Raw genomic sequence first — 27,339 nt, forward strand, 5'->3', positions numbered from 1 at the left:
TGTAATACATTTAATTTGGATGCATTGAATTTTGTGATCCTGAAAGCTACAGCGCCAATGCAGTTACAAAAGCAGATGTCTTGTGTAAGTGTCATTCATGCTTGCAAAATGATTCGCTGAATTATTTTTTTCTTGGTAAGTTAGCATATTATTGTTACATCTACAAAGTACAATGAAAAACTGATCTTGCATACTGTCCATACTGCACAGTTCATTACCATGGTGTATTGAGGTCATAGAAGGTAAAAGTACAGAATAAAGAGTTGTAGTACAGAAAAGTGCAGTGCAAGGTCAAAACGAGGTAGATTATGGGGTCAGGAGCACCATTCAGTATTCTCATAATAGCAGGATAGAAGCTGTCTTTGAACTGCGTGGTACATGCTTCCAGGCTTTTTGTATCTTCTGCCTGATAGGAAAAGAGAAGAGCGAATATATGGGGTAGGCGGGGTCTTTGATTATGCTGACTGCTTTACTGAGGAAGTGAAAAGTATAGGCAGAGTTCATGAAGTGGAAACTGGTTTCAATGATGCATTGAGCTGTGTCCACAATATCTTACTGTTTCTTGCAGTCATGAGACGAGCCAAACCTTGCCAAACCAGGATGCACAACTAATCTCCAAATCAGAGTTTTACTGGCAACAATACAGTTGTAGATATACTTCAGTAGCCTCTGCAACGAGTGATAAACACCCAGCTTTTAAAAGAGGATCATTAGTCCTGTCAAGCTTTCTTTGGATTGGACTGCAATAGACAATTGTGTACCTGACTTCCAAAAGGTGTTTGATAAAGTGCTGTTTTGAAAAGTCATCAGATAAAATTCCACATGAAGAGCCACAAGATTTGCAGCAGATGGCTCAGAAGCTTCAAAATTAGGAATGCAAAATAATTTGGCTGGTAACCGGAACCATAAACTAAAAGCTGCCAGTACTGGGGAATCCTGTCACTGTTCAGAGATGCGGTTAGGTTAATAATTTACATGTACTCTCAGCCATTCAGGGGTAATGGGAGATGCCAGTTACATGATCATGCTGGTTGCACAGGAATTGTTCGAAAATATTACTGTTCATCACACCCAGTATTCTGTAAACAAACCTTTTGATAAATTGCAGAACAATGTATCATCTCCTTTTCTCCTTTCCCTTTTAAGTAAAAATGTTTTACGACAGAATTCAATATGAAACTGTTTTTGCTAGTTTCATGAGAACCCCAGATGCATAAATACCAGATACACTATGGGTAAAAGATGTTCTTCTTCATGAACTTGTGGGACCTTTGTATCTCCAGCATTAATTGTTTTTAGCTCAGGCTAGATATCAACCCCCCACCACACACACACACACACACACACACACACACACACACACACACACACACACACACACACACACACACACACACACACACACACACACACACACACACACACACACACACACACACACACACACACACACACACACTTCTAGTTGCACTCATTTTGTGCGTTTTGAACAATATTAACCACTGATCATCTTCATTGCTGTCCTTATTTTTACCCAAAGAAATTTGTGAACGCTTCAGTGAACTTGTCTTTTAAATTTGCTAATCAGTTCTGCCATCCTGTGAAGCAATTTGTTTACGCAACAACATAGTTATGATTGATGTTTTCCTCCCTTTTTATTTGCAACTACAGTGAATTGATTGCTTACATTTCAAACTGAAGTTCTGATTATGTATTTCAGTTAAAATGTTAGCCTTTTAATAACTCATGGAGGTCATCAGAGTCTGGAACCTAAACTACATCCCTGAAATTTATAATCAAGAAGTTGTTAACTTCTCAATTTAGTAAATTGTTTTCTTGCAAATGAATCATGGAGGTTAAAGAATAATGAAATCCAAGGGATACAGAACCAGAAGATATCACAAACAACTTGGAAGGAAATTTTGAATTGTGTTTAAACTATAAATTATTAGGAAATGCTGAGATATATTAGCTCCATGAAAAGCTTTTATTGTGCTTGACTTTGTTGATGAGGTGCAATTTATGTTTTGTACATTTTCCAAATGAAGTATTGAAAACTCATAGTGCCATTTCCTTTTATAGAAATAAAGACACATGTCGAGATGAGTTTATATTCTATTCAAAGAGGTTGATGAGACTTTTGATAGAGCACGCACTTTCGCTATTGCCTTTCAAGGTATGTATAAAAATACTGTTATCCATTAATTCAGAGTGTTGCTGTACAGAAATGGACTGTTTATTCCTGTGTCCTTTATTTCCCTCCACTTGAGTCAAGTTGTTTCTGCTCCTTGATGCCTTTAGCCTTTCCTCTTAGAAACACCCCTATACTTTTTAGATGATCACATTCTTAATTACATTATGTCAGTGATGTACTATAAATGATGTGTGAAAGGACCAAAAAATGATCATTGTTAGAGGAAATGTGAAAATGCATCGTGAGTTTTGAGGGGTCTCTGAAAGTATAGAAAAAGGAAACTGCAGAAAATGTCAATGTGCTAGACTGCTGTGGCTGTCTATACACAGAGGGAATGGGAGACATTGGGGAAAGATTTGTTAGAGGAAGGAGATTATTAAGGTTGAGTTGAACCGATAAAAATTCTGGTCACTCATTTAGAGTATTGGGAATTGTGAGAGAAAAGTTCAAAGACCAACTTGTTCTCTGCTTCACAGGCTGTGAAAGACCCAGCATTTGTGTGCCTCTGTCTGTTCCTTTAATGTTTCACAATTTATGCTTTTCAACTCAACTGGGATTATCATCAGTTATGAAATGATGGTTGATATTTTTAAAAAAATTAACTGCAATGTTTTTTATTGTTAATTACATTTTCATTTGTCAATTTATGAAAGCTGGAACCTGTAAAGGATAAATGTGATGGAATTAATTAATGAGATGATTATCTGGTTTTGTATGTCACACATTAGGAATAGTTCTAATAATTAACAGTTGGTGAATTAGAATCTGCTCCCATTGAAACCAGTTCTATTGGGCTGCAGTTATTTATTTCGTTCAAGTTGTATTTGGCTAGTAAAACATATTGGACTACTTAGCAGGAGACATGACTTGGAGTGAGAAACATGAGTGTTTTTTTTTTAAAGTAGGGGTTGTGACTTTTGGTGAATTTCACCTACCAGAATGCTAAAAGGCACATTTGCATACTGTTAATATTTGATTGGCTATTTAGCTAATTGACAGCAACCAATAAGATACAATTACGGTCATGATGAGGAGTAGGTCGAAGGCTTTAGCATGAAGAGGCAGAGTACTTGGCCCAATTGTGGAGATGAGAGCAGCTCTTTAGATAGATAAGATAGATAGATAGATACTTTATTCATCCCCATGGGGAAATTCAACTTTTTTTCCAATGTCCCACACACTTGTTGTAGCAAAACTAATTACATACAATACTTAACTCAGTAAAAAATATGATATGCATCTAAATCACTATCTCAAAAAGCATTAATAATAGCTTTTAAAAAGTTCTTAAGTCCTGGCGGTAGAATTGTAAAGCCTAATGGCATTGGGGAGTATTGACCTCTTCATCCTGTCTGAGGAGCATTGCATCGATAGTAACCTGTCGCTGAAACTGCTTCTCTGTCTCTGGATGGTGCTATGTAGAGGATGTTCAGAGTTATCCATAATTGACCGTAGCCTACTCAGCGCCCTTCGTTCAGCTACCGATGTTAAACCCTCCAGTACTTTGCCCACGACAGAGCCCGCCTTCCTTACCAGCTTATTAAGACGTGAGGCGTCCCTCTTCTTAATGCTTCCTCCCCAACACGCCACCACAAAGAAGAGGGCGCTCTCCACAACTGACCTATAGAACATCTTCAGCATCTCACTACAGACATTGAATGACGCCAACCTTCTAAGGAAGTACAGTCGACTCTGTGCCTTCCTGCACAAGGCATCTGTGTTGGCAGTCCAGTCTAGCTTCTCGTCTAACTGTACTCCCAGATACTTGTAGGTCTTAACCTGCTCCACACATTCTCCATTAATGATCACTGGCTCCATATGAGGCCTAGATCTCCTAAAGTCCACCACCATCTCCTTGGTCTTGGTGATATTGAGACACAGCTTTAGTGAGGAGTCATGGGCAAGAAGAAGCAATGTTTTAATTTTGTTGTTTATCCTTAGTCCTTGAATGAGTGTAGGGAGGATGGTAGTTGGGGCAGTGGAATGTTCTTCATGCAAAATGTGAAAAATCAGGGAACCTCATTGTCTCCTGGAAGACGACATCTATAGGAAGTGCACCCGGCTGCAGCTCCAGCTCCTGACAGTCGGATCAAGGAACTGGAGCTGGACACACTCATGACCATCTATGAGGCAGGAAACCTCTGACTTCTACTGAGGAGGTGACAACTAAAGAACAGTTTTAAGATGTATGGCTGACCACTAACAGTCAGTGCACGGCTCTCCTGTGTTCAATTCCTTCAATAACAAATATAACTCTTTAGATACAGCAGAGGGAGTGCCCTCTTGGGGTATTAGGATTAGTTTAAGGTTTAAACCAGTTTGGAAGAGGATGGGAATGAGTCACCAAGTCAGTAAACAGAGGGATTGTGGGAAGAGTAGATGTCATATTGAGTAAGAATAGGTAGGAACAAAGTAATAGACACAATAGCACAGAGGGTTTGAAGTGTGTGTATTTTAATACTAAGAGTAATATGGGTTAGACCATGAACTCTGTGCATGGATCTGTACATGGAGTTATGATATTGTGGCCATAACAGAGATTTGGTTGGGGAAGGAACAGGAATGGGTGTTTAATGTTCCAGGATTTTGATGTTTTAGATAAGACAGAGAAGATGATTAAAGGGGATGCTTGGGGCGGGGAGTTGCATTATTAATCGATATGAAAGCACAGCTTCACTCAAGGGGATGTAATGGAGGGTTCATCCACTGAGTGATTATGTGGAGAAATGTGTAATCACTCTGACGGGATTATACTACCCCCCCCCCCCCCCCCTTCCCTGCCATTGCCACTGGGACATTGAAAAATAGATATGCAGGCCGATTAGGGAAAAGTGCAAAAAGAAGTTTTATTGTAGAGGGAGAATTCAACTTCTCTAATATGGACTTGGACTTCCTTAGTGCAAGATATTTAGATGGGGCAGAATCCAGGAGAGTTTCTTAAATCAATATGTAGATTGTCCAACAAGAAGAAGGATAATACTGGACCTGGTGTTGGGTAATAAGTTTGGTCAGGTGACTCTCCTGTCAATGGGAGAACAGTTAGGGGACAGAGATCACAACTCTTTAATTTTTTTTTAAAACACAAAATGCTGGCAGAACTCAGCAGGCCAGACAGCATCCATGGGGGGAGGTAATAACGATGTTTCGGGCCGAAACCCTTCATCAGGAGTAATAACGAGGTTTCGGGCCAAAACCCTTCATCAGGAGTTCAGATGCTGTCTGGCCTGTCTGGCCTGCTGAGTTCTGCCAGCATTTTGTGTTTTTTATTTATTTCCAGCATCTGCATATTCACTCGTGTTATCTTTAATTATTTTGTTAATTTGTTGATAAGTATGGACATTGCAGGTAAGATTAAATTAGAACAGGGCAGATTATGAAAGTTTTAGGCAGGAACTGAGGAGACAGTTAATTTGGAACAGATGTTATTGAACATATTCACATCTGATATGCAAAGAGTGTTTAAAGACCAACTGCATAGAATACAAGACAGGTATGTTTTCAATAAGTTGTCAAGGGGAATAAATTTAGTCAAGAAGAAAAAAGAAATGTATGTAAGGTTTAGGAAGTTGGATCAAACAGAGCCCTTGCGGATTATAAGAAGCCAGAAAAGAACTCGAACTGGGAATTAGAACAACCAGAAAAGGCCATGAAAAGCCTTTGGCAAGTAGGATTGAAGAGAATCCCCTGGCATTCTATGCATATGCATAAAGAGAAAGGATAACTTGGGATAAAAGTGAGAACATATGATGTGAACATAATGAGAACATAAGTGAGAACATAGTGGTGAGCTCTTAAATGAATATTGTGCATTAGAATTTCCTAAAGGGAAGGACATTGAGGAAAGGGAGATCAGTGTGGAATATGGTAATTTGTTAGGGCAATTTCAGATAAAGAAAGAGATAGCTTTGGATCTCTTAAAGGACATTAAGGTGGATATGTCTTCTGGGCCTGATGGGATATACATCAAGTTGTTGAGTGAGGCAGGAGATAAGGTTGGGCCCTTGACATATCTTTTTGTCTATTCTAAGCATGGGTGAGTTCCTGGAGGACTAGCAAGTAGCCAATGTTCAATTTTTCAAAAAAGGAAATAGAGATACTGTAATCTGGGAAACTATAAACCAGTGAGTCTCACTTCATTGGTAGGTAAGTGACTGGAGAGGGTTAGAACTTGTGAGCATTTGGAAAACCATGGCCTAATTAGGACAACTTATAGAGTAAGTTGTGTCTAACTAACTTGGTTGAGTTTTTTGATGATTGATGAAGGTAAAGCTATGAACACGGTTCACGTGGACTTTAGTGAGATATTTGATAAGGACTGTCATGGAGGCTCCTACAGAAGATTAAGATGCATGGGAGCCATGGTAAATTGGACATTTGGATTCAGAATTGGCTTGCCCTTAGAAACACAATTTTCTAACTATATCCATTAGCAAACTAGCTCTTCCAGCTCCAGATTCTGAATTTCCTATTTCCGTACATATGAATTGAAAAATGCCTATTTGTGCTAACAACCAAGGATATGTTGGGGGAGCTTGCAAGTATCACCACCCATTCTGACACCAATATAGCATGTCCACATTGTTCAGTGGAGCAACACTATCAACAACAACAACAACAACAGAACAAAACAAAGCAGGAAAACAACAAAACAAGCCCCGTCACACCCTCCTACCTACCTGCACCCTCACACACACACACAGGCAGACCTGCAGCACAGGACAGGCAGCCACTAGGCCTCCAATCGTTGGGCCTAGACTCTCAGCCGCTAGGCCCTGAACCTCTGGTCCCTGGCTCGTCCTTTGGGTCTCTGCCTCTGGACTCACCAGCGGACAAACATAGCCTTGCAGCAAATGAACCCTTTCTATTGCCACACATGCACAGCACAATTTTCCAAGTTACCAATAGAATCGCAATTACAGATTCCCTAGTTACCAGTAAAGTGTCAATAATGAGCAACAAAAACAATGAAGACATGGACATGCATACACATATTCAGGTGCCTTCTGTACATCTCATGGTTGTAGACTTACTCTGTGAGTGACAGACAATTAGAATTCCTGAATTGCTAAGAAATCCAATGTACAACAAGAATGCAATCTCTAATTTGAGGAGGCCCATTGTCCTTGCAGTTTCTGCATATCTGTAGTTGTTGCTCCATTTCCTTCAGTTGAGATGATTAATTATGTCCCCGATACTGCGGTGAAGGACAGACTGATACATTGCGTAAGCAACCACTACAGCAGAGCTCGACACAGAGGTTATTGAGTTCACCCTCCTGATTGGTTCGGGCACATCTGCGTGCAGATACTTGTGAACTTGTCAGTTACTTTTCACAAGATGTCTTAGCCTCCAGATGTTATTCCCTGAAAAATTGTCAGCATTTTGAATGATTTGTTAATCAGTCACCATATAACAGGCTTTCACTGTCAAAATGGCCATTTCAAGGAAAGAACACATCCAGGAAAATGGGTAGGAACTGGGATGGGCTGGGACTGGAACTAGTTTGAAGAATCATTTACAAATGGAGCTCAGATCTTTTAAAAGTATTTAGTTCCATCAATCCAATTTTGCAACTATGGTTTTATGCATTAGCTTAATATTAACTCCCGAGGTTAAAAACACAAGGTTGTTTTTATGTAGGTAGCCATCCGACAGGATCTAGCACGAGTTGGTTTGCCCTACAAATCCTTCAGCTTGAAGAGTTTGACTCCAAAAGTTGCAGGAAATCGTCGCTGGATAATGGCAGAACAAAGGAAACTGTAAATTGATCCTGAATACAGTAATACCTTAACCAATGAGGTTTAAGTATTAGGAAGCAAACAAACAATTGGAGAAACAAAACATCAAACAGGCTTTGGAAAGAAGGGAGATGAAATGGGAATAATATGTAAAAAAAAATAACAACAGGAAAGTGATGCAAAATGTAAATCACTTAGATTCTAAAACTATTGACAACTTCAAGAAATTATACTTCATGCTTGCCACAGCTAATTAGTGGTGCAAGAGCTTAATTGACAGTTATTTAAGCATGTACTTCTAAACTCTAAATTTCTGTAACATATTTTGTTTAGATCTGCCTTCCCATTACAATAACTATCAGATTTTCAGTGCATAGGAAATGCCAAATTTTTAACCAAGCTTACAGTAGATTGGTTGATTTTTGACATGGGTTTACCTCCAGTTATGAAAATATTGTGCCATTTATGCAAAAACATGCAAAACCATATTAGTCTCACAATCATTTTGACAGTAAAATCTGGTTGAGCAATATTGAAGTAGAATTTGGTTTTGTAGCGATGAAACATGTAAACAAAACTCTACTTGTTTATACATCCACAAAGCAACATTTGTAGATTGATATATAGATTTTACATACCCTTTTGTAGAGGTAAAGGCAGCTGAGACTCCAGTACAAATGGGACAGTAGGTGATTCATTGACAATTTAACCTCTCAGACATCACACCTCTCAGCCAACACATTGTATTAGCCACCCAGTTTCTGTGATCTTTTTTTTTAGATGACAACAGTCAAAAAGAAACAAACTGAGATCAAAGCAGTAGAATTGTTAATTATTTTGAAATAATGGAAAACTGGCCGACCTTCATTTGAATCACCTCATCAGTCACAGCCAACCTCCTACCAGGTGACTTCAGATACACTATGAAGTCCTGCCCATTGCCCTTTATCCAAAAGCAGGGATGATATTCATAGAAGAAAAATGGTTCAAATTCAAACCAATATCATTTCTGTTGTCCCTATCAAACTACCCGAGTAGACTCTTGACCGTAAATACTACTTAGTACCAGAAGTACTCAAGCAGACTTCTGCTTGCATTTACAATGTTCAAATCGGATTTGCTGTTCCCATTCCCACTTGTGTGGCCCCTAGACTTCATGAGCAGAGAATGTTATGCTTCCAGGAAATGAGTCTAGATTTCATGCTGTTGAAAGCAGGTTGATGCATTGAGTGAATGCATCCAAGCCAACTCACTGTGGTGTGGTGTTTTGCAACAGACGTGCACAGTTCAGACACTACAAGGAGAGGACTATGAAGGGAGAAGATATGATGGTACAAGAGTAAGTATGTTACAAAGTTTGTATTGTGATGTAACATTCAAAAGTTCATTTTACTATCAAAGTATGTATACAGAATACAACTCTGAAATTTGTCTTCTCCAAATAGCCATAGATTACAGAAAACCGTACAGGTAGTTGAAAGAATGACATCACGCCCCCGCATGAAAAGAAAAAGAAACAAAAACTCACAAACCTCACAAACACCCCCCAATCCCTCCCTCGCACAAAAGCTAACAGATCACCCGAACCCTCCACCTGCCAATCCACAACAAGAAAGAATTGGCGAGAACAGGAAAAACAGGCATAGCACTGAAAGAGGCCGATATGAACTACAGTCCAATCCATAAATCTCAGAATTTCGATAACACCTTTGAGAGCATCAGGACCCAGCAACCCCTCCAACAGCAGTGAATTCGGCACCCAATCTTAACTTACCATCCAGTTAGAAACATTGCCAATCTTAAACCATTAATTCCTGTGCTTTCATGATTAAATGGGACAAAGTAAACAGCATAAATTATCATAATCATATTGCTCAGTATTAAAATGTCCAATTCGGTTAGATGTAATTTATATGTGATTGGTTAATCCTTGATGGTCTTGGGTGAACAATAAATGGCATTTCAGTATGTAGTGCCTTGAAAAAGTATTCAGCTCCCACAACTATTTTCACGTTTTACTGTCTCATTTACTAAAGTTAAAATATATTGAAGTACGATTTTTGAGTGAATCTACAAAACGTTTGTACATCATGTCAAATCAAAAGAAATTCCAAAATTTGTCAACAATTTACTAAAAATTAAAAATGAAATTGTGACAGGAAAAGTATCCATCCCCTTTAAACCTACTACACTAACTTTTCTCAAGTATACATGTATTGCCTAACCCACTCACCCAGTTTGTTGATGTAGCAAATTAGAGAATTACGGTACCTGTTTTCAATGAATTCAAAAGCATGACTACCCCCTCTCTATGTAAAGTTTAATAGGAAGGTAGATTTTCAACAGGCCAAACGAAAACAAAGACAAAGCAGCATTCCAGACAATTCAGGGAAATGATCATAGAGAAGCACAAATCTGGGGAGGGGTACAAGACCATCTCAAAGGCATTGAACATACCTCGGAGGTCAGTGCAGTCCATCATAGAAAAAGTGGGGGAAAGAGTATGAAACCACCGCCACACTGTCTAGGTCAGGCTGCCCCTCAAAACTTAGTCACCAGAGAAGAATGGCACTTGTAAGAGAGGCTACTGTGACAACAACAATCACTCTGACCAGCAGAAGTCAGTGGCTGCAACAGGAGAGGAAGTTCATGGTTCCTCTGTCTCTAAGGTCTTGCACAAAAAAAGGGTATTTATGGAAGAGTGGCAAGGAAGAAAACCTGGCTTTAAAAAAAAAATGCCTGTCAAGACTTTGCAAAGTGCCACTTAGAAGACCAGAAATCTTAAGGGGGAGAGGGGAGGAAGTTCATCTATAAAGCAGAACAACAACCTGCTGGAAGATTACCTTTTCAGAAGCACGCAGCCAGAGCAGCTATGGAGTGGCTTCATATGACTGAGATTGATGTCCTTGAGTGGCCCAGATTCCTGACCTTAACCTGATCAAACATCTCTGAGAAGACCTCAAGATTGTTGACCACTGCCGTTCCCCAACTAATCTGGCACAGCTTGAGCAATTTTGCAAGAGAGGTGGTTCACCTAAATACAGAGCAAAGGGGGATGAATACTTTTGAACTGCTGACATTTCAGTTTTTGTATTTCTAGTTTTTCAGGCTTTACAATTTCTCCTGTTTTTTGGGCTCTACTGTGGGGGGGGGGGGGGAAGGAGCATGTGATTCACAAATTAAAAATTTTTAGTTAAATTGAACAAAATCCATGATTATGATTCTCATTTATGTGAAGAAGGGGTTGGGGGCTGAATACTTTCACAAGGTACTGTATTTGCTGCACTCGATAACTTGATTTGTTCATCAGTGTGTGAGTTGCTGAATAAAGGAAATGTAGCTTCCAAATTAAGTAATTAATAGTTGTGTTTTATTTTAAATTGGATACATAGAAATTTTTTTTACTATAACAGGTAGATAATTCCATAGATTCTGGAAACTGGAATATGCTAGAACTACTCAGCAGGTCAGGTCACATCTGTAGAGAAACAAAGCTAAAATTTTAAGTTAATAATCTTTCATCAGAATGCTCTCAAAATGTTATCAGTCTGTGAATTAACTGTTAGCCTCTCTCCAGTTGTTAACCTGCTGAGGATTTCCAGCATTCTGTTTTTATTGCGAAGTTCCAGGAACTACAGAATTATACTTCTGCTCATACCAGCCCAACTGAATTTTGTAGCATACTTTTTATGGAAGGATATTCAATAGCTTTATGTGTAATAATATGATTCCAGTTATAAATGGGATTTGGAAAGATTACTTAGTGGTGATTATTATTTTTGCATTGTGGGAGAGCAGAGTATGATGGCCTGTCAGAGGAAAGTTGAAGTCTGTCATTAGTGAACCAGAGAACACTTGGACGTGCTATTTCATTGACAGTCCAAATTATCTAAGATCTCCTCCCTTCCATTGCCTCCTCTCATAATGCCTTTGCTCACCACACAGATGGCATTGCAGTACAGGGAGATTGGAAATGTTGATTCCACTTTGTCTGAGGCTTGTAATTCCCTTCTCTTCATGCTTAAAGATTACAGGCGTATCCATTCTAAGAGCAGGAGAGACTATGGAACCAGCCCTACGAGCAGTATGTAAAGACGTGAGGGTCGGCAAAATCCTGATCCAGACTAATCACACTACAGGAGAACCAGAGGTAAAATCTGAAAGAATTCCCCCTCTTAATTGTGACTTAATAGTATGGAATCTGGGTTGCCACAGCAATTAAGATTCAGTCAACCTGTGCCAATAAGTGCCTGTGTTTTGATTTACGATGCACTGTTATTATGAACCATTATGAAACTGTTCACTCAACTTGCAGCTTCACTACCTGAGATTGCCCAAGGACATCAGTGAGGATCACGTTATTTTAATGGACTGTACAGTATCTACGGGGGCTGCAGCGTTGATGGCCATCAGAGTGTTACTGGTAAGACAGACTTTTGGAGCACGCAACTTTGAGATCCATTTAAAGTTAAAAGTCAAATTACAGTAACAATTAGAACATTCTCCTGGTATGTTATTACAATTAATTCCGTAATTCAACAGCATGTCTGTACAGTCCGTTCTACCAGTATCTGAGGTTTCTATCGCCAGTCCACAGAAAATGCAATGGTATCAAACTGCTAAGATTTTTCTCATGGAATCCATTTCTATACAGTAATAGAATCAACACGAAGAGGAAGAAGTTTTCCAGATAAATAGTAGATGGAGAACATGACCTTTGGCAAGTCAGAGAAAATAATTCTTTCAAATCTCTGAAATGACCCGGTTTTTAATTGTTTGGACAGACAGCTGGTAAATGTTCACGCTCTTTGGTATAATCAAACTCAGGTAAATTATAGAAAGGAGGTGACGAGAAGCTATGTGTGCACACAAACTTCATTCCATTTTATTTTCTATATAGTTTTCAAAGAATTAAAAGTACTTTGTTTTTGATATCACTGACTCAACACTGACAGGCCTTAACATTCGCCCACAGACATCAGTAATTTCTTTGCAGTGTACAGCAGGTTGGTGGTACTGTTCACTGAAATGTAACAGGCAGTGGTTATGTGGAATACTAATGAAAATTGTGGAAGAGATGACACTTTTAATTATGCTACTTGAAGTTTTTAAGATTAGGATTGCTCACTGTTTAAGCAACCTTATTTTCACATCATGTGATTTACTAATGTGATGCTTATTTGAATCAGAGAGTTGGTCCACCATAAGATAATGTAGCAGAATTGGGCCATTCAGCCCTTGGTTCCCTCTCACCCCCATTCTCCTGCCTACTCCCCCTAATCTTTGAAGCCCTTACTAATGAAGAAGCTGGGTATAAGATCAGAGTACAATTCCTGTTGCTGTGTGTATTGTTGCCTAAACAGTGTTTTTCCATTCTCCCTGTGAGCGTTTGGTTTCCTCCAAGTGCTCCAGTTTCCTTTCACATTCCAAAGACGTGAGTTAGGGTTGGAAATTGTGGGCGTGCTCTGTCAGTGCTGAAAGTGTGGCAACATTTCTTGGGCTGTCCCCAGCACGTCCCTGTTGCAACTGATTCATTTCACTGTATATGTGAAAGCTAATGTCTTGTCTTTACTCTCGTTTTATGGATGTTACAAATATTATTCTACCAACCATTTCCAGCAATTAATGCTTATATATTTTTTTCAGTATTTTATCGTAATCATTCCCTCGTAATCTACCGTAAATGTGTAAGCAGATTAATCGCTCCTTTTTGTTCCATCTTTGTACTACCAATTGAAAACGTGTATGGCTTTAACTTTTGCAGATTTTATTGATAATTTTATTTACAAAGCACTTATTTCTAATAAGTTAGACCATGAAGTATTACAATGATGTGAATAATTAAAACTTTTCTCAGCTAATTTGTAGAATACAGTTCTGAGGGAAAAGAAAGAATAATTCTGTGGATACAGGCTATCCAATTGATGTGTACCTGATTTTTGTCTGCCACAGGATCACGATGTGCCAGAGGATAAGATCTTTTTGATCTCCCTTCTGATGGCAGAAATGGGCGTGCACTCGGTGGCATATGCGTTCCCACAGGTGAAAATTATCACCACAGCAGTAGACAAAAAAGTCAATGACTTGTTCCATATCATCCCTGGCATAGGCAAGTATTTAAATCAACTGTTTTTATGATTGGCATAATTTAACATCGGCTCTTCCATGAGCCAGAGCAGGCTAAGGGCAGGCGATTGAAATTTAGACACTGCCCATGGACTGTTGATGGCTTCCTGAAAGTTTGTGCTGCCAGAAAACTTTGGTTTATTGTTTCCAAATAGCTCTGTTCAGAGGTATTTGAAAATGAGAAAAATTGAAAAAAGTTTAAAAACTTCAACCTTTTGATCTACAGGTGCCCCCCCCCCCCCCCTTAGAAAGGTACAGCATTCCTATGAAACCGTTCTTAAGCCCAAAACGGCGTAAAGTGAAGAACCATTAATTTATATGGGAAAAATTTTCGTAAAAGCGAAAATTCTCTTTGTAATGCGAAAACAGGTTACTAATGTAGGTCTTTTGTAAAAGCGAAGTGGCGCAAAGCGAACATTCATAAAGCGGGGGGACGCCTGTATTTAAAATGCACACATTTAGAACATAAAAGAGTACAGCACAGGAATGGGCCTTTCAGCCCACAATGTTGTGCAAGCCAATTAAATTAGTAATCAAATAACCAGGTAAACTAATTTCTTTTGCCTGCATTTAAACTGATATAAAGAAAAAATATGCAAAAATAATTGAAACCATTTTTTTTTAAACGAGTAGACTGCATCAGGGCATCAGCTATGGCTACAAAACTAACGGAATGTTCACAAAGAGCATCAGGCTCCGTATTTCAGCAACCTGTGGAATGTCGTGCAATTCAATGGGGCAATTCTAGGGACGGAATGAGAGGTGGGAATGCCCACACTGAGCCTCCAGCACATTTCAGATTTCTATGCTGTAGTGTGCTGACACAGACAACTGCAATGCTCTGTAGTTAACCTGTGGTTCTCTCCAGATCTACCAACTAGTCATCAATCCATTTCAGACTACTTCATGAGCTTAGCCAGCAGTCATGGCCAGATGGCCAAATGGACAATCTCCTATTAGTAAAACAGCCTCTCGTTTAGCTGAAAGTCCTATGAAATGTCAACATTTTCAAACATTGGAATGTCTTTAACACAAAGATAGGTAGGTAGGAAAAGTAATGAGAAAATGATGAAGGGAATTACATCCTCCCTCCCCCCCCCCCCCCCCCCCCCCCAAATAAGCTTGGCTCTCAACCAAAGCTGTCGCTTTCAAGCCCCACAGCCGCCAGTATACACTAATCTGTAAAGCCACTTTGGTGATTTTTACAAATGTACATAACACTTTGTATTATCAGGTTACTTACCTTAGATTGATTCTTTTTGTAGATTTCTTTCCCTTCATGCAGTCTAATTACCTTTACATGTTAATGTAACTCCAGCCATACTTTAGATATTAGAATAGTAATAATATGTGTGGTTACAATGTTTACCAGCTTCCCTTTCATCTGCTGCTCAATGTCCACATGAGGGCTAGTTTGAAAATTTTATATTGCCAGTTTAGTTCAAACAAAAGTGCAAGTATGAACATTGCTTGCCAAGACTTGCTGCAGTTAGTTTAGGGCAACAAGTATGCTGAACAAGACAGGTCCAAAAAAAATGAGCATCCCATTTTGATTACTTGTGACAAAACAATATTACTCTATCGTAGAGTAACGTAGCATACAGAGTGGCTCTTCAGCCCATTTGGTCCATGGGCCCTTCGTGCCATATCCCTCTCCTATCCCTGCACATGCCCAACTGTCTTTTAAATATTGTTAATGCACCTGCCTCAACCACTTACTCTGGCAGTGTAGTCCATATACTAACCTCACTCTGTGTGGAAATGTTGCTTCCCTTACGTTCTTATTATATCTCTCCCCTTTCGCCCTAAACCTATGTCCTCTAGCTCGCGGTCACAGACACTGGGGGGATAAAAACTGCAAGTTCATTCTATGCCCCTCATAGTTATATACACACACTAGTAAAATCATCCCAGGTTCTCCTAGGTTTCAGAATCAGATTTATTATCACTAACTTATGACATGAAATCTATTGCTGCCCCAAAACAACACAGTGCAAAGCCATAAGAATCTATAAATTATTTAAAAAATTGTAAAAAAAAAAAGGAATAAGGGAAGAGAGATCATGGACCGTTCAAAACTGTTGTAGTGGAGGGGAGGAAGCTGTTCCTGAATCACTGAGTGTGGGTCTTTGTCTCCTCATCTCTTCCCTGATAGTAGTAATGAGTAGAGGGCATGTCTCAGATGATGAGGGTCCTTAATGATGGACCTTCTTGAACAAGAAAAAGATATTCATGTCTCCAGTTTTACCAAAATGATGACAATAAACCTATGGTTATTTGATTTACTACCTGGTGAAAATAACATCTCTAGGATTTGTACCCATGTGGTCAACTCAGAAGCCCCAAAGTACAAAATTAACATGTTGCTGGGTTTTTCTGACATTCAGAAATATTTGAAAAAAACATCAGAATTAAAATATTTGGAACAAAACACAACTGCAATAAATAATAAACCTTGAGCAATTTGCTAAGTTGATGGTATAGCTGTAGGTATTCACAATCCCCCTGACATCCTAAAGTAGTAGTTGAATAAAATATTGTTTCAACAAGTAACTTCATGATTAAGCTTCAGTGTAAATTCTGGCCATCACCTCCTATAGCCTAAATTTACAATATCTCAAAGAATGCCATGAAAATATCCTGAATTCACAAGATTTTCCTTATCTCCAGTAAAAACCAACAACAGCATTTACAGCATATTTTCCTTGTCCATTAATATCATACCTTTTGTGCAGGGATTATCCTTTAACCCCATCAAACCAGTTGTCGTGGAAGTGTTCAAGTATAGCAACTATTGTAGACATTTTAGCACTGAGAAGAGTTATTTTGGCAGTGATTTCCCTGTAATCCGGATCAGCTTCCTGTTGATATTTGGTAGAGCTTGAGGAATCTGAATTCTAGTTGATTAATTATCTTTTGTATTTCAGGCAACTTTGGAGATCGTTATTTTGGAACTGACGCCCCTGCTGATTTGTGTGAAGATGATGACTGTGCAGCATTGTGATACATATTCATATTGTCGGCACTGTTGTAGTTAAAAGCCTTGTGGACTATTAGAAGAACTGTTTAAGCTTTTGCACAATGGAATTTAGTTGCAGTGGTCAGCTCCTTGTTATGGCCTGCATCCTTTAGTTTTATTGGATAGAATATCTTACCGCCTTGGAGTGAAAGGACTAACTTTTGTTTGGCACTAAAAATGCCAATTCAAGTTCAGCCCATCACCTCAGTTTAGCACAACCTGTTGGTTTGTTTCACATCAAAAGTACAACAGCTTAGTAAGTACAGTATCTACTGTGCAGTTGGTACTATCCTGTATCAGATGATAGTTTGTATACAAAATAGCTGAGGTGTTCTTTTTAAGGGAAGCCGTGACGTTTTCTTGCAACATTGGAAATATGGAAACTTTTTTCAAAACTGAGGAAAGTTATTATTTTTATTGTTACTTTTTAGATAATATAATACTTAATTTAAAATAATTGAATGTAAGATTTCTCAAAAATATTCTTAAAATAAAATTTTACCCAGACTCAGAATACTCTTAAAAGAGTGTATCTGTTTTTGCAGCTAGCTTTAATTTGGTACATCACTACTGAGTGCTTATGTTGTACACTTTTATTAACCGTTGTCACAATACTTCTGGAGATTGTTCACAAGCACTTTAGAAATTAAAATGGTGTAAATTATCATTCCTATTTAGAAGATCGGTGTGAATTTAAATGCATTGTAATCCTGAGAAAGTATTCACCTTAAAAGGAATATCATCACCCCGACTGCAACCGTTTTGGTATGGGTGTTGGGATCACTGTGAAAAAGCTTCTGTGGAGAGAGAGAGGGAGAGATCAACAAATACTTTCATAGACATTAGCTGCAATACTTGTAATCGGAATCTGTGTTTATAATAAATGAAACTCTCATGTATTTTAAAATAAAGTTTTATATTTTGATTTGTTTCATCTGAATATTCAATTTTTTTTTACTATAGCACAGAATAGGCCCCTCTGGCACTTTGAGCCGCACCACCCAGAATCCCCCGATTTAGTCCTACCCTAATCACAGGTCAATTTACAATGGCCAATTAACCTACAACTGGTACATCTTTGGACTGTGGGAGAAAACTGGAGCACCCAGAGCAAACCCACGCGATCACGGGGAGAATGTATAAACACCTTACAGGTAGCGGTGGGAATTGAACCTGGTCGCCTATCATGTAAAGCATAGTGCTAACCACTGCACTACTGTGCCACCCATCAAAAGATTATTTTGGGTAACATTAAGTCTGAATCACTGATCAGTGTGTGGTTATTGGAGAAATTATGAAATTTAATTTCTTAATTTCTGTTTTAAGTGCAAACAAGTAGCACAATTGCAAGCTGCATTTTTAAACTACAACAGCTCACAATTTCGTTCTTGCCACAAACCAGTGGAAGTTGTGGAAAAAATTCAGATGACTTAAGTCATTTCTTCACTGTGAAGATTAAAGAGAGAAACACTCAAAATATCACAGATTGGCAGCTCAAAATTTCCACTAGTCTATTGAACAGTTAAAGTTGTATCCACATGAAGTTGAGGGAACACACACCAGTCCTCATTGAATTGAATTGACTTTAGATTTACAAGGGATGATTGATATGTTTGTGGCCTAAGGTAGAAGGAGTCAATTTTAGAAAACCTAGCACATTTATTTTTCAACATAGTCCCCTCCTACATTTACACACTTAGTCCAGCGGTCGTGGAGCATACGGATCTTGGACCTCCAGAAAGTGTCCACAGATGGGTGATTGATAAGTTTGTGGCCTAAGGTAGAAGGAGATTGAGTTATACAGCTCTCGTTACATGCACATGCAGTTCAACTCTTTGATTATACAGAAAGTTTGAATTTAATAACTTATGTCCTTCTACCTTAGGCCACAAACTTATCAATCACCCATCTGTGGACACTTTCTGGAGGTCCAAGATCCGTATGCTCCACGACCGCTGGACTAAGTGTGTAAATGTAGGAGGGGACTATGTTGAAAAATAAATGTGCTAGGTTCTATAAAATTGACTCCTACCTTAGACCATGAACTTTTCAATCACCCCTCGTACATCCTACATATACATGAGGAGTAAAAATCTTTACGTTACATCTCCGTCTAAATGTGCAATTTATAATAATTTATAATAAATAGTATGCAGAACAGGACAGTCAATATAGCACAGTAATGCAATTGTGTCAGCATGAGTTAATCAGTCTGATGGCCTGGTGGAAGAAGCTGTCCCCGGAGCCTGTTGGTCCTGGCTTTTATGCTGCGGTACCGTTTCCCGGATGGTAGCAGCTGGAACAGTTTGTGGTTGGGGTGAATTGGGTCCCCAGTGATCCTTTGGGCCCTTCTTACAGACCTGTCCTGAGTAGTGGGAAGTTCACATCTGCAGATGTGCTGGGCTGCCCGCACCACTCTCTGCAGAGTTCTGTGATTGAGGGAAGTACAGTTCATCGAAGTGGAGAGGATGAGCATTTCGAGTTCTTAGGTATCAGCATCTCTGAGCATCTATCCTGGGCCCAACATATTGATGCTATTATGAATAAGGTACGATAGTGGCTGTACTTCATCAGGGGTTTGAGCAGAATTGGTATGCCCCAAAAGACACTTGCAGATTTCTGCAGATATACAATGGAAAGCATTCTAACTGGCTGCATCTCCATCTAGTATAGCAGGGCCACTGCACAGGATTGGAAAAAGTTGCAGAAAGTTGTAAACATCAGCCAGCTCCATCGAGGGCACTAACCTCCCAAGCATCCAGGACACTTCAAAAGGCAGTATCCATCATTATGGACATCACTCAGGGTATACCCTCTTCTCATTGCTACCAACAAGGTTGGAGATACAGGAGTCTGAAGACGCGCACTCAACATTTCAGGAACTGCTTCTTCCCCTCCGCCATCAGGTTTCTGAATGCACAATGAATCCATCAGCACTACCTCTGAACTTTTCCTCTCATTTTGCACAACTTATTTTTTTTAATATATACACTTAATGTAATTTATAGTTTTTATGTATTATTATGTATAGCAATGTAGTGTTGCCACAAAGCAATAAATTTCACTATATATGCCAGTGATATTAAACCTGATTCTGAATGTGACTGGAGCAGATGACCGAAGCCCTGCAGCACATGTACTTCTGGGGAATAGCTCAGAATAATGACACAATGGCTGTGAGACACTTAAGGAATTTTTAATGCTCCAGTTTTCCTGAACCTTACCCGTGGCAAAATTTGACTCAAGTATCTCTGCTAGGACCCCTGCAACTTCCTTCCTAACTTCCCACAATGTCCAAGGATATACTTGATCAGACCTGGGGATTTATCCACCTTAATAAGACAATAAGCACCTCCGCTGCTGTAATATTAACATTCATTTCCTTTAATTCCTTAGATTTTGTGATCTTCTCTGATAAATATCAATGAGAAATATTCATTTAACACCTCAACCATCTCCTTTTAAGTTCAGACTTGTTACTACATTTCTTTCAAATGCCTCCTTTGTGCCATTGTAAACCTTTGATTTTTGAATTTCTATCAACTTATAATTAATATAGTAAAAACTTCTGTGCTGGTACAAGTATTGCTCTGAACTCAAGTCAAATAAATCATTTCAACTCTGGCCCCTGCTGTTACCCAATTTCCCCAGTCAGATCAATAAGTTGTCTTTGCCTCCTTAAGTTTTTACTTTTGTAGAGTCACTGATAGTCTTCTGGAAATCCAAGTAATAAATATTTTCCTACCTCACTATTTAGTCAACTTTTCAGAAAAAAAATATCTTTGGGTTCATTAGGTACAACCTTTACAAATCCTTATTTACTCTTTCTGATCACCCAAAAATATTCACGGAGTTCAGTACTTCCATCCTCACTTATGGATTCTAGTGATTTTTGAACTGCTGCTGTTGAAAAATGGTCTCTATTTTCCCAGTTCTCTCCCAACCCCTTTATTAAACAGCAGAGAACATGCACAACATTCAAATCTAAGTGAACAGTTCCCAAATCAAGGTCAGGCAGCATCTATAGGGAGAAGCGCTGTCGACGTTCCGGGCCGAGACCCTTCGTCAGGACTAACTGAAAGAAAAGATAGTAAGAGATTTGAAAGTAGGAGGGGCTCCAGCATTTTGTGTGTGTTCCTTGAATTTCCAGTATCTGCAGATTTCCTCGTGTTTGAGTTCCCAAATCAAGAAGGCTTTGGAAGATTATCATTGGTCTTAAACACACCGTATTTGCCTACTTCCTGGGAACCTGTCAGTCATTTCATCTTCATTGTCATTATAATCTTCATTATATTTTGTTGGATATCTATTATGGGTTTGACATTTATTCCAAGGATGTCCAGCAGATGGTTGACTTCTCTGCTAATAATGCAGGTGCAAAGAAACATCCGTTTCTTAGTATTGCTCTTGACCACATTTCTTTCTAATGTAATTGTAAATAGTTTTTCGTCAACCTCAATGTTCTTTGAAATGTTCTTTACATCCATCTTTGTTAATCTTACTTTGTTTCGTCACTTTCCATGGGTCTTTGTATCTGAGTATTTTAGAATGAGCTTTCTCCTAGTTGTATATTACCTTGTCTATTTAGTTATCTTTTGCATTTATATTTGGCAAGCAGGTATTCCATTCCTCAGGCATAAATTGGTGTGGATATCAGATTTTTTTCCTGTTTTTTTGATTTAATATGATTATGTACAATATATTGTTCAGAATGTAGGTCTTCTACAGCTGTGGGTGCTGCAGGTCATCCGACAAAGGTGTGTTCCTGTCATTAAAAATCAGCAATTTTCCACATGCCGTGCCACAGACAGTTGAGGCTCCCTGCGTAAGAGCCCAGGCTCTAGGAGTGAAATGGATGCCTTGAGTGAAAGAGGTCAGGAGGCATGTCAAATGCATCAGTTCCTCTGCACGCAGTGGTGGCAGGAAAGATCAGTTACACCCTCAGGAGTGCACACATTCAAAAAAGTACCGTTTGAGATGTGGGTCTGGTGTAAATTGTAATTGAATGTTTTATATCTTATGAGCTCCATAACCGCAATGTCCTCCTTCAATCTATTTCTATCCCCTTTTCACATGAAAGTTCAAAAATTGAAAGATGCTGAATCAAACACCTGCCAGTGACTTCAGTCATAATCAATCTTTCAGTTACTTAGAAAAGTTCTAAAGCTACTTCAAATAGTTGCCAAACCGATATTTTTACAATTGCGAAATGGTACAGTCTACTAATACAAAAAAAAAGGGAGTCTTTAACTGTATTAGGCTTGGGCCTACTCCGGCTGCTCTAGGGGAGCAGATCTAAGGACTCAATCTGGTCAGACTACTGTCATTTGCTTTTATTGTTTCAATGATGTGTGTGTTCTATACCCTTTTTTTAATAGTCTTTTTTAAAATTGGGTTCTTCTTGTTTCTTGTTAAGTGGCCGTCTGTAAGCAGACAAGATTCAAGGTGTATAATTTATACATTCTTTGATAATAAATGTACTTTAAAAATACTACGTGAGTGAAAATGATGAATTATTGCAAAATTAGTGATTTCAGAAGTTGTATTTAAAGACATTATCATTCTCCAAGATTATAAATACTGCATAGTAATTTCCTTGAGACACACCTTAGAAATTGACTGCTATGTTAAGAATACAGTGCACTTTAATCTCAGACTGTTATATTAAGGAACCAATTCAGCATTGGAAAGTACACCTCTGTTTTTATGTTAATCCTCAAAAGCATCGTCTGCTGTTTAACCTTTAAATATTTTATGAACATTAGGATTTTAAACATGACAGTTGACATGCATGTTTGCAACAAGGTCAGGCATGTGGTTTATATAAGCAAGATTTAATAATGAAAGAGAATGGAAAACCTTGCATGTTGGTATGATCAATAAGGGAGTGACTACTTGTTATGCTTAAAAAGATCTAAGCACATCTCTAAAAAGGTTTGCTATTTCTATGGTAACAATGCAAGAAATTGATGATAAAATCAGAAAATGCTGGAAAGACTCAACACTTCAAGCCACATCTGTGGAAAAATAAGCTGATTTACGTATCAGATGTGATGAAGATTCCTTATCTTAGATTAAGACTTTGCTTTTGATGCCTCTTAACCTGCCAAGTGTTTCTAGCATATTCTTTACTTCAATTTTCAGCATTTGCAGTTTCATGAAATTATCAGTTGACTGCTGCAGCTCTAAAGCACAGAGGTACCAGAGCATGCACAGTGGCTTTAATTTGCATACAATGCTCGTGTCAGTCAATGCCTTTAAACTATTCACAGATTGAGACTGTGGATGGGGGGGAGGGGGGATTCATACCCATGACTGCTGTAACCAGGGGGCTCAGATCTGATTCAGTGACTGGTAAATATCTCTGTCCTACCCAAGCCTCTGCTCAGAAAGCAATGCATCATCCTTGCTGTGAGTACGTTCTTCTATTGAAGGCATAAATTGTAACCTCCCTTGCTAATGCTGCTTCTCGGGATTTATATGGTGCAGCAAGTTGCTCGATGCTCTCACAAGTCATCAAGATCAGAACAAAGCATCTTCAAATATCATGTCCCATCAACTGGACCACTGCCTCACACACCACTCATCAATGTGTACCTAGGACGTAGACATCGTTCAATGTTCCATTTTATCTGTACAGACTCAGTGTTGCTCATCCTTACACACTAAGTGGACACCCTCACACACCTCACTGCCTGCTCACATTGTTGGATATTTGAAAAGAGCAGCCACACACTGACTAACTTCCAACAGTTGGTGCAAATCAAGAGCTGACTGGTGGAATATTGATGTGCTTGTCCCAGCTACCATGGAGGAGACGGTAGCAGCAGGTCTAGAAACAAAGATATTGGTGTCCTTATGCTCATTGTATCTTCTCACATCTCACTTCCTCCTAATCCATACAGTCTTTAGATTTACAAGTTGTAATGACTAAGTGTACTCTTCTTGCCTTTACCCCCTTACCATCTTCCAAATCCAGTTCTTCTTTCTGAGAGGCAAAAATTAATAATTGGTCAGACTGTGGAGGAACAAGGACAGTAATCATGAAGACACATTGTTATATACTTGATGTTAGTATCCAAGTTGATGATGATCTGTGTAATTTAGAGGACAGGTTTGAGGAAGGATCTTTCATTAGTGAGATTCCAGGCATATGGCTTCCAACCAAAAATCAGTAACGTTCTTCTGTAGAGGATTCAGATGACAAATTCAATGAGATTTCCTTCTGTGAACACTCACCCTGAACAGCACTGAACAACATAGATTGTAGCTGTGTACTACAGTGAAAGCTCAGAAAGCTGCTCTTCGATATCAAGGAAAAATAAAGATTGCAGCTCCAACTTTATAGAGTGCTTGGTGCTTGTCTTACCTGCATATACAGTAGATGATGGTCACGTGCTTGAGGAACCAATCATAAAGCAGTAGCTTGGAGCTAATGTCAGAATATTCACTGCAATGGCCAATTGCCCCCAGAAACCACATCCTGATGCGATTACAACTGTGGATACAGTGTGCAATGCGGCTTGCTGGGTAGTAAGACTATCCAGCAAACTAGCCTTCATGAAGTTACCGGTTTCCATGTTTTAACTTCCAGTCAATAAAATTGATGCACCATCAATAACTCACTCTGAGACGTAAGAAGTGAGATATCGGCTTTTATTGACTGGAAGAATGAACAACACTACATCCTGGAGAATGAGGCCGGGCTCAGGCCTCAATCACCTTTATACAGGGGTCTGTGGGAGGAGCCACAGGAGCAGTCCAGACAGGTATATGTAGTTCACCACAACCTGGATCAGTAAGGCTGCTGCCTTGGGGGCAATGGCAGTGACTCCACAGCACCAATACCTTTCCTCAGGCTGCTCTACCACTCCACTAGTGAAATGTATTACTACTGTGAGTCAATGCTGCCATGATGATGGAGTAGGTCTCACAGAAGCTCAAGTCAAACCCATCTGCTACTTCCTCAAGCAAAAGTCTGTTCTGAAGCAGCAACCATCAGTTCAGAGCATACAAAATCATCAGCTTCCCCAAAGGTGTTTGCAAGTCAAGACCAGGCACTTCTAAAAGAGATTTTATGGCCTTTGGAAGAAGTGTGGAATGAATTAGCATATCTGGAGTGTTTTCTTGTAATGGGTTTTATTTTTCTGCTGTGATTAAACAGACAATTAGAAAATCAAAGAGATGGATGGCAAATTAGGAATGGGGATTCCAGAGTTGCATTTAGATAATTTCATCATTGAATAGATCAGATTCTACCCAGTCCTGTTTTTCCAGTGTTTGTTTCTCAGATGAACTTGTTTGCAGAAAAATTAAAACAGCAAGGCTTCTTTCACCACATGCCACACCAATTCTTTCTTTCTATCAAGAAGTAACTACAAAAAAAGGAAATAATTGCACAACAGCTGAAAGTAATTAACTTAGCTGGCTTACCTAAAGATACTGTTGATATCAGTCAGTTATATCAATGGGAAAGCCCTTTCTGCTGCTGAACATGTGAAGATGAGAGATGATCTTTGATGAAGCACAAGTTAAAACTGGCGGTGCTGGTACGAAAGCTGCAAATTATGTCATTTGTGCATGTATTAACAATCTCATCTAGTTAATATTCTGTGTGTTTTTCACTTGTTTTTTTTTTGCCATTTCCTTGACTTTTGTGCATTGGGTGTTTAATGTCTTCTTTGAATGGGTTCCACAGTGTATTTTAGCTTTGTGTCTGTCTGCAGGAAGATGAATCTCAGGGTTGTATACTGCATACATACTTTGATAATAAATATACTTTGTATCAATGAAGCAATAGAGCATTTGATGCACTTATCTGTCAAATAGATGTAACTGCCACGGATACCATTTTGTGGCTTTGAAGATCACTCAAATTACTGTAATTGCTTTTGATTAACTCCTTAACCTTCATTAGTTTCTTTTAAAATTCTCGTCCATATTGTCTGCAACAATTATAATTCTATAGTTTGAACCATGGCATTGGTGGTAGTTGGCACTTATTCAAGGGGCAGTCACACAGGCACTCCCAACAAAGAGCCAACTAGATTTTAGAATCTGAATTTACCTCTTGGTCCAGGAAGTGGAAGTATGGGGCAGTTTAGGAAGAGATAATTGGGTTATAAAATGCTATTTCAATACTGACACATTTTTTCTTGTATCGATTCTGGCATTTGGATGTATTATTCTTTTAAGCAGATTTAAAAATCTTGCAAAAGACTAAAAACGTGTTTTTCTGCATGCATTTTAAAAGAAATCATACAAATGAACACATATTTTTCAATAAACTTTCTGAATCACTATTTGAGATGGAAAGAAAATTTTCAAATGCAGGCATGCACCCAAGCACAATTTGAATTATTTCTTCCATTTAACCTATCTTCCATCACTAATTGTTTCACCAGGGGTTTTATACAACTGAATTCAGGAATAAAGCAACCGATAAACATAAATTTCTCTTTCATGAACTCAAAACTCTACAGAGTACAATCACTTATTTTATATTTTCACTTTTCAGGAAGTGGGGATTGCTAGCAAGGCCAGCATATAACTGCCTCTGAGAGGTGGTACTGGGCCACTTTCTACTGCTGCTGCTATCCTGCTGGTGACAACATTGGTGAGGGAGGATTTCAAGGATTTAGATCCGGTAACAGTGAAGGACCAACAATATATTTCCAAGCCAAAATGTTGTGCAGACTTGGAAAGAGAACCTGTAAGTGGGCAGGTTACACTATATCTGAAGATATGGAGGTAGCAGTCAAGGGTTTGGGATAAAGGGTCAAGGAACCAGAATGGATTTTGCAGCTGATCATTGTGTTTTGGTGCTGCAGAGTGCATCAGTACCAATAAAGCCTGACTGCTTTGTTCTGGCTGGTGTTAAAGTTCCTGCATTGGAGCTATGTTCATCATGATTTTTGACTTGTAGATTATAAAAGGCTATGGAGTACTAGGTAGTGATTCATTTGCCACTGCATATCACACCTTCAGTTTGCTCTTACAAGCACAGAATGTAAATGGCTGATACTGTCAACGTCCAACCAATGGTGATGCCATTAATGGCAATCCTATTGAATGTCAAGGGAGGTGGTTGGACTAGAAAACAGAAATCTACAGGCCCTTTGGCCCACAATGTTGTCCCTACCATGTAACCTACTCTAGAAACTGTCTAGAATTTCCCTATCGCATAGTCCTCTATTTTTCTAAGCTCCACGTACCTATCTAAGAGTCTCTTAAAAGACCCTATTATACCCACCTCTACCATC

The 27,339-nt window shown here is 38.9% G+C and overlaps 1 protein-coding gene across 4 annotated transcripts in view; it reads left to right on the forward strand.

Moving 5' to 3' along the window:
- The window catches only part of LOC140736070 (uridine-cytidine kinase-like 1), a 202,126-nt gene extending 184,118 nt beyond the window's left edge, over window positions 1–18,008 (forward strand). For all 4 annotated transcript variants that reach the window (XM_073061805.1, XM_073061803.1, XM_073061802.1 and 1 more), the window contains 6 exons: window positions 2,083–2,176; window positions 9,209–9,271; window positions 11,960–12,082; window positions 12,248–12,355; window positions 13,885–14,041; window positions 16,986–18,008. In XM_073061805.1, coding sequence (XP_072917906.1) covers window positions 2,083–2,176; window positions 9,209–9,271; window positions 11,960–12,082; window positions 12,248–12,355; window positions 13,885–14,041; window positions 16,986–17,062 — 622 coding nt within the window. In that variant the 3' untranslated portion in view covers window positions 17,063–18,008. The remainder of the gene's footprint in view (window positions 1–2,082; window positions 2,177–9,208; window positions 9,272–11,959; window positions 12,083–12,247; window positions 12,356–13,884; window positions 14,042–16,985) is intronic.
- The last annotated feature ends 9,331 nt before the right edge of the window (window positions 18,009–27,339 follow it).

This window comes from Hemitrygon akajei, chromosome 11 (genome assembly GCF_048418815.1).
Source record: "Hemitrygon akajei chromosome 11, sHemAka1.3, whole genome shotgun sequence".
In the NCBI taxonomy this organism is placed as follows: Eukaryota; Metazoa; Chordata; class Chondrichthyes; order Myliobatiformes; family Dasyatidae; genus Hemitrygon; species Hemitrygon akajei.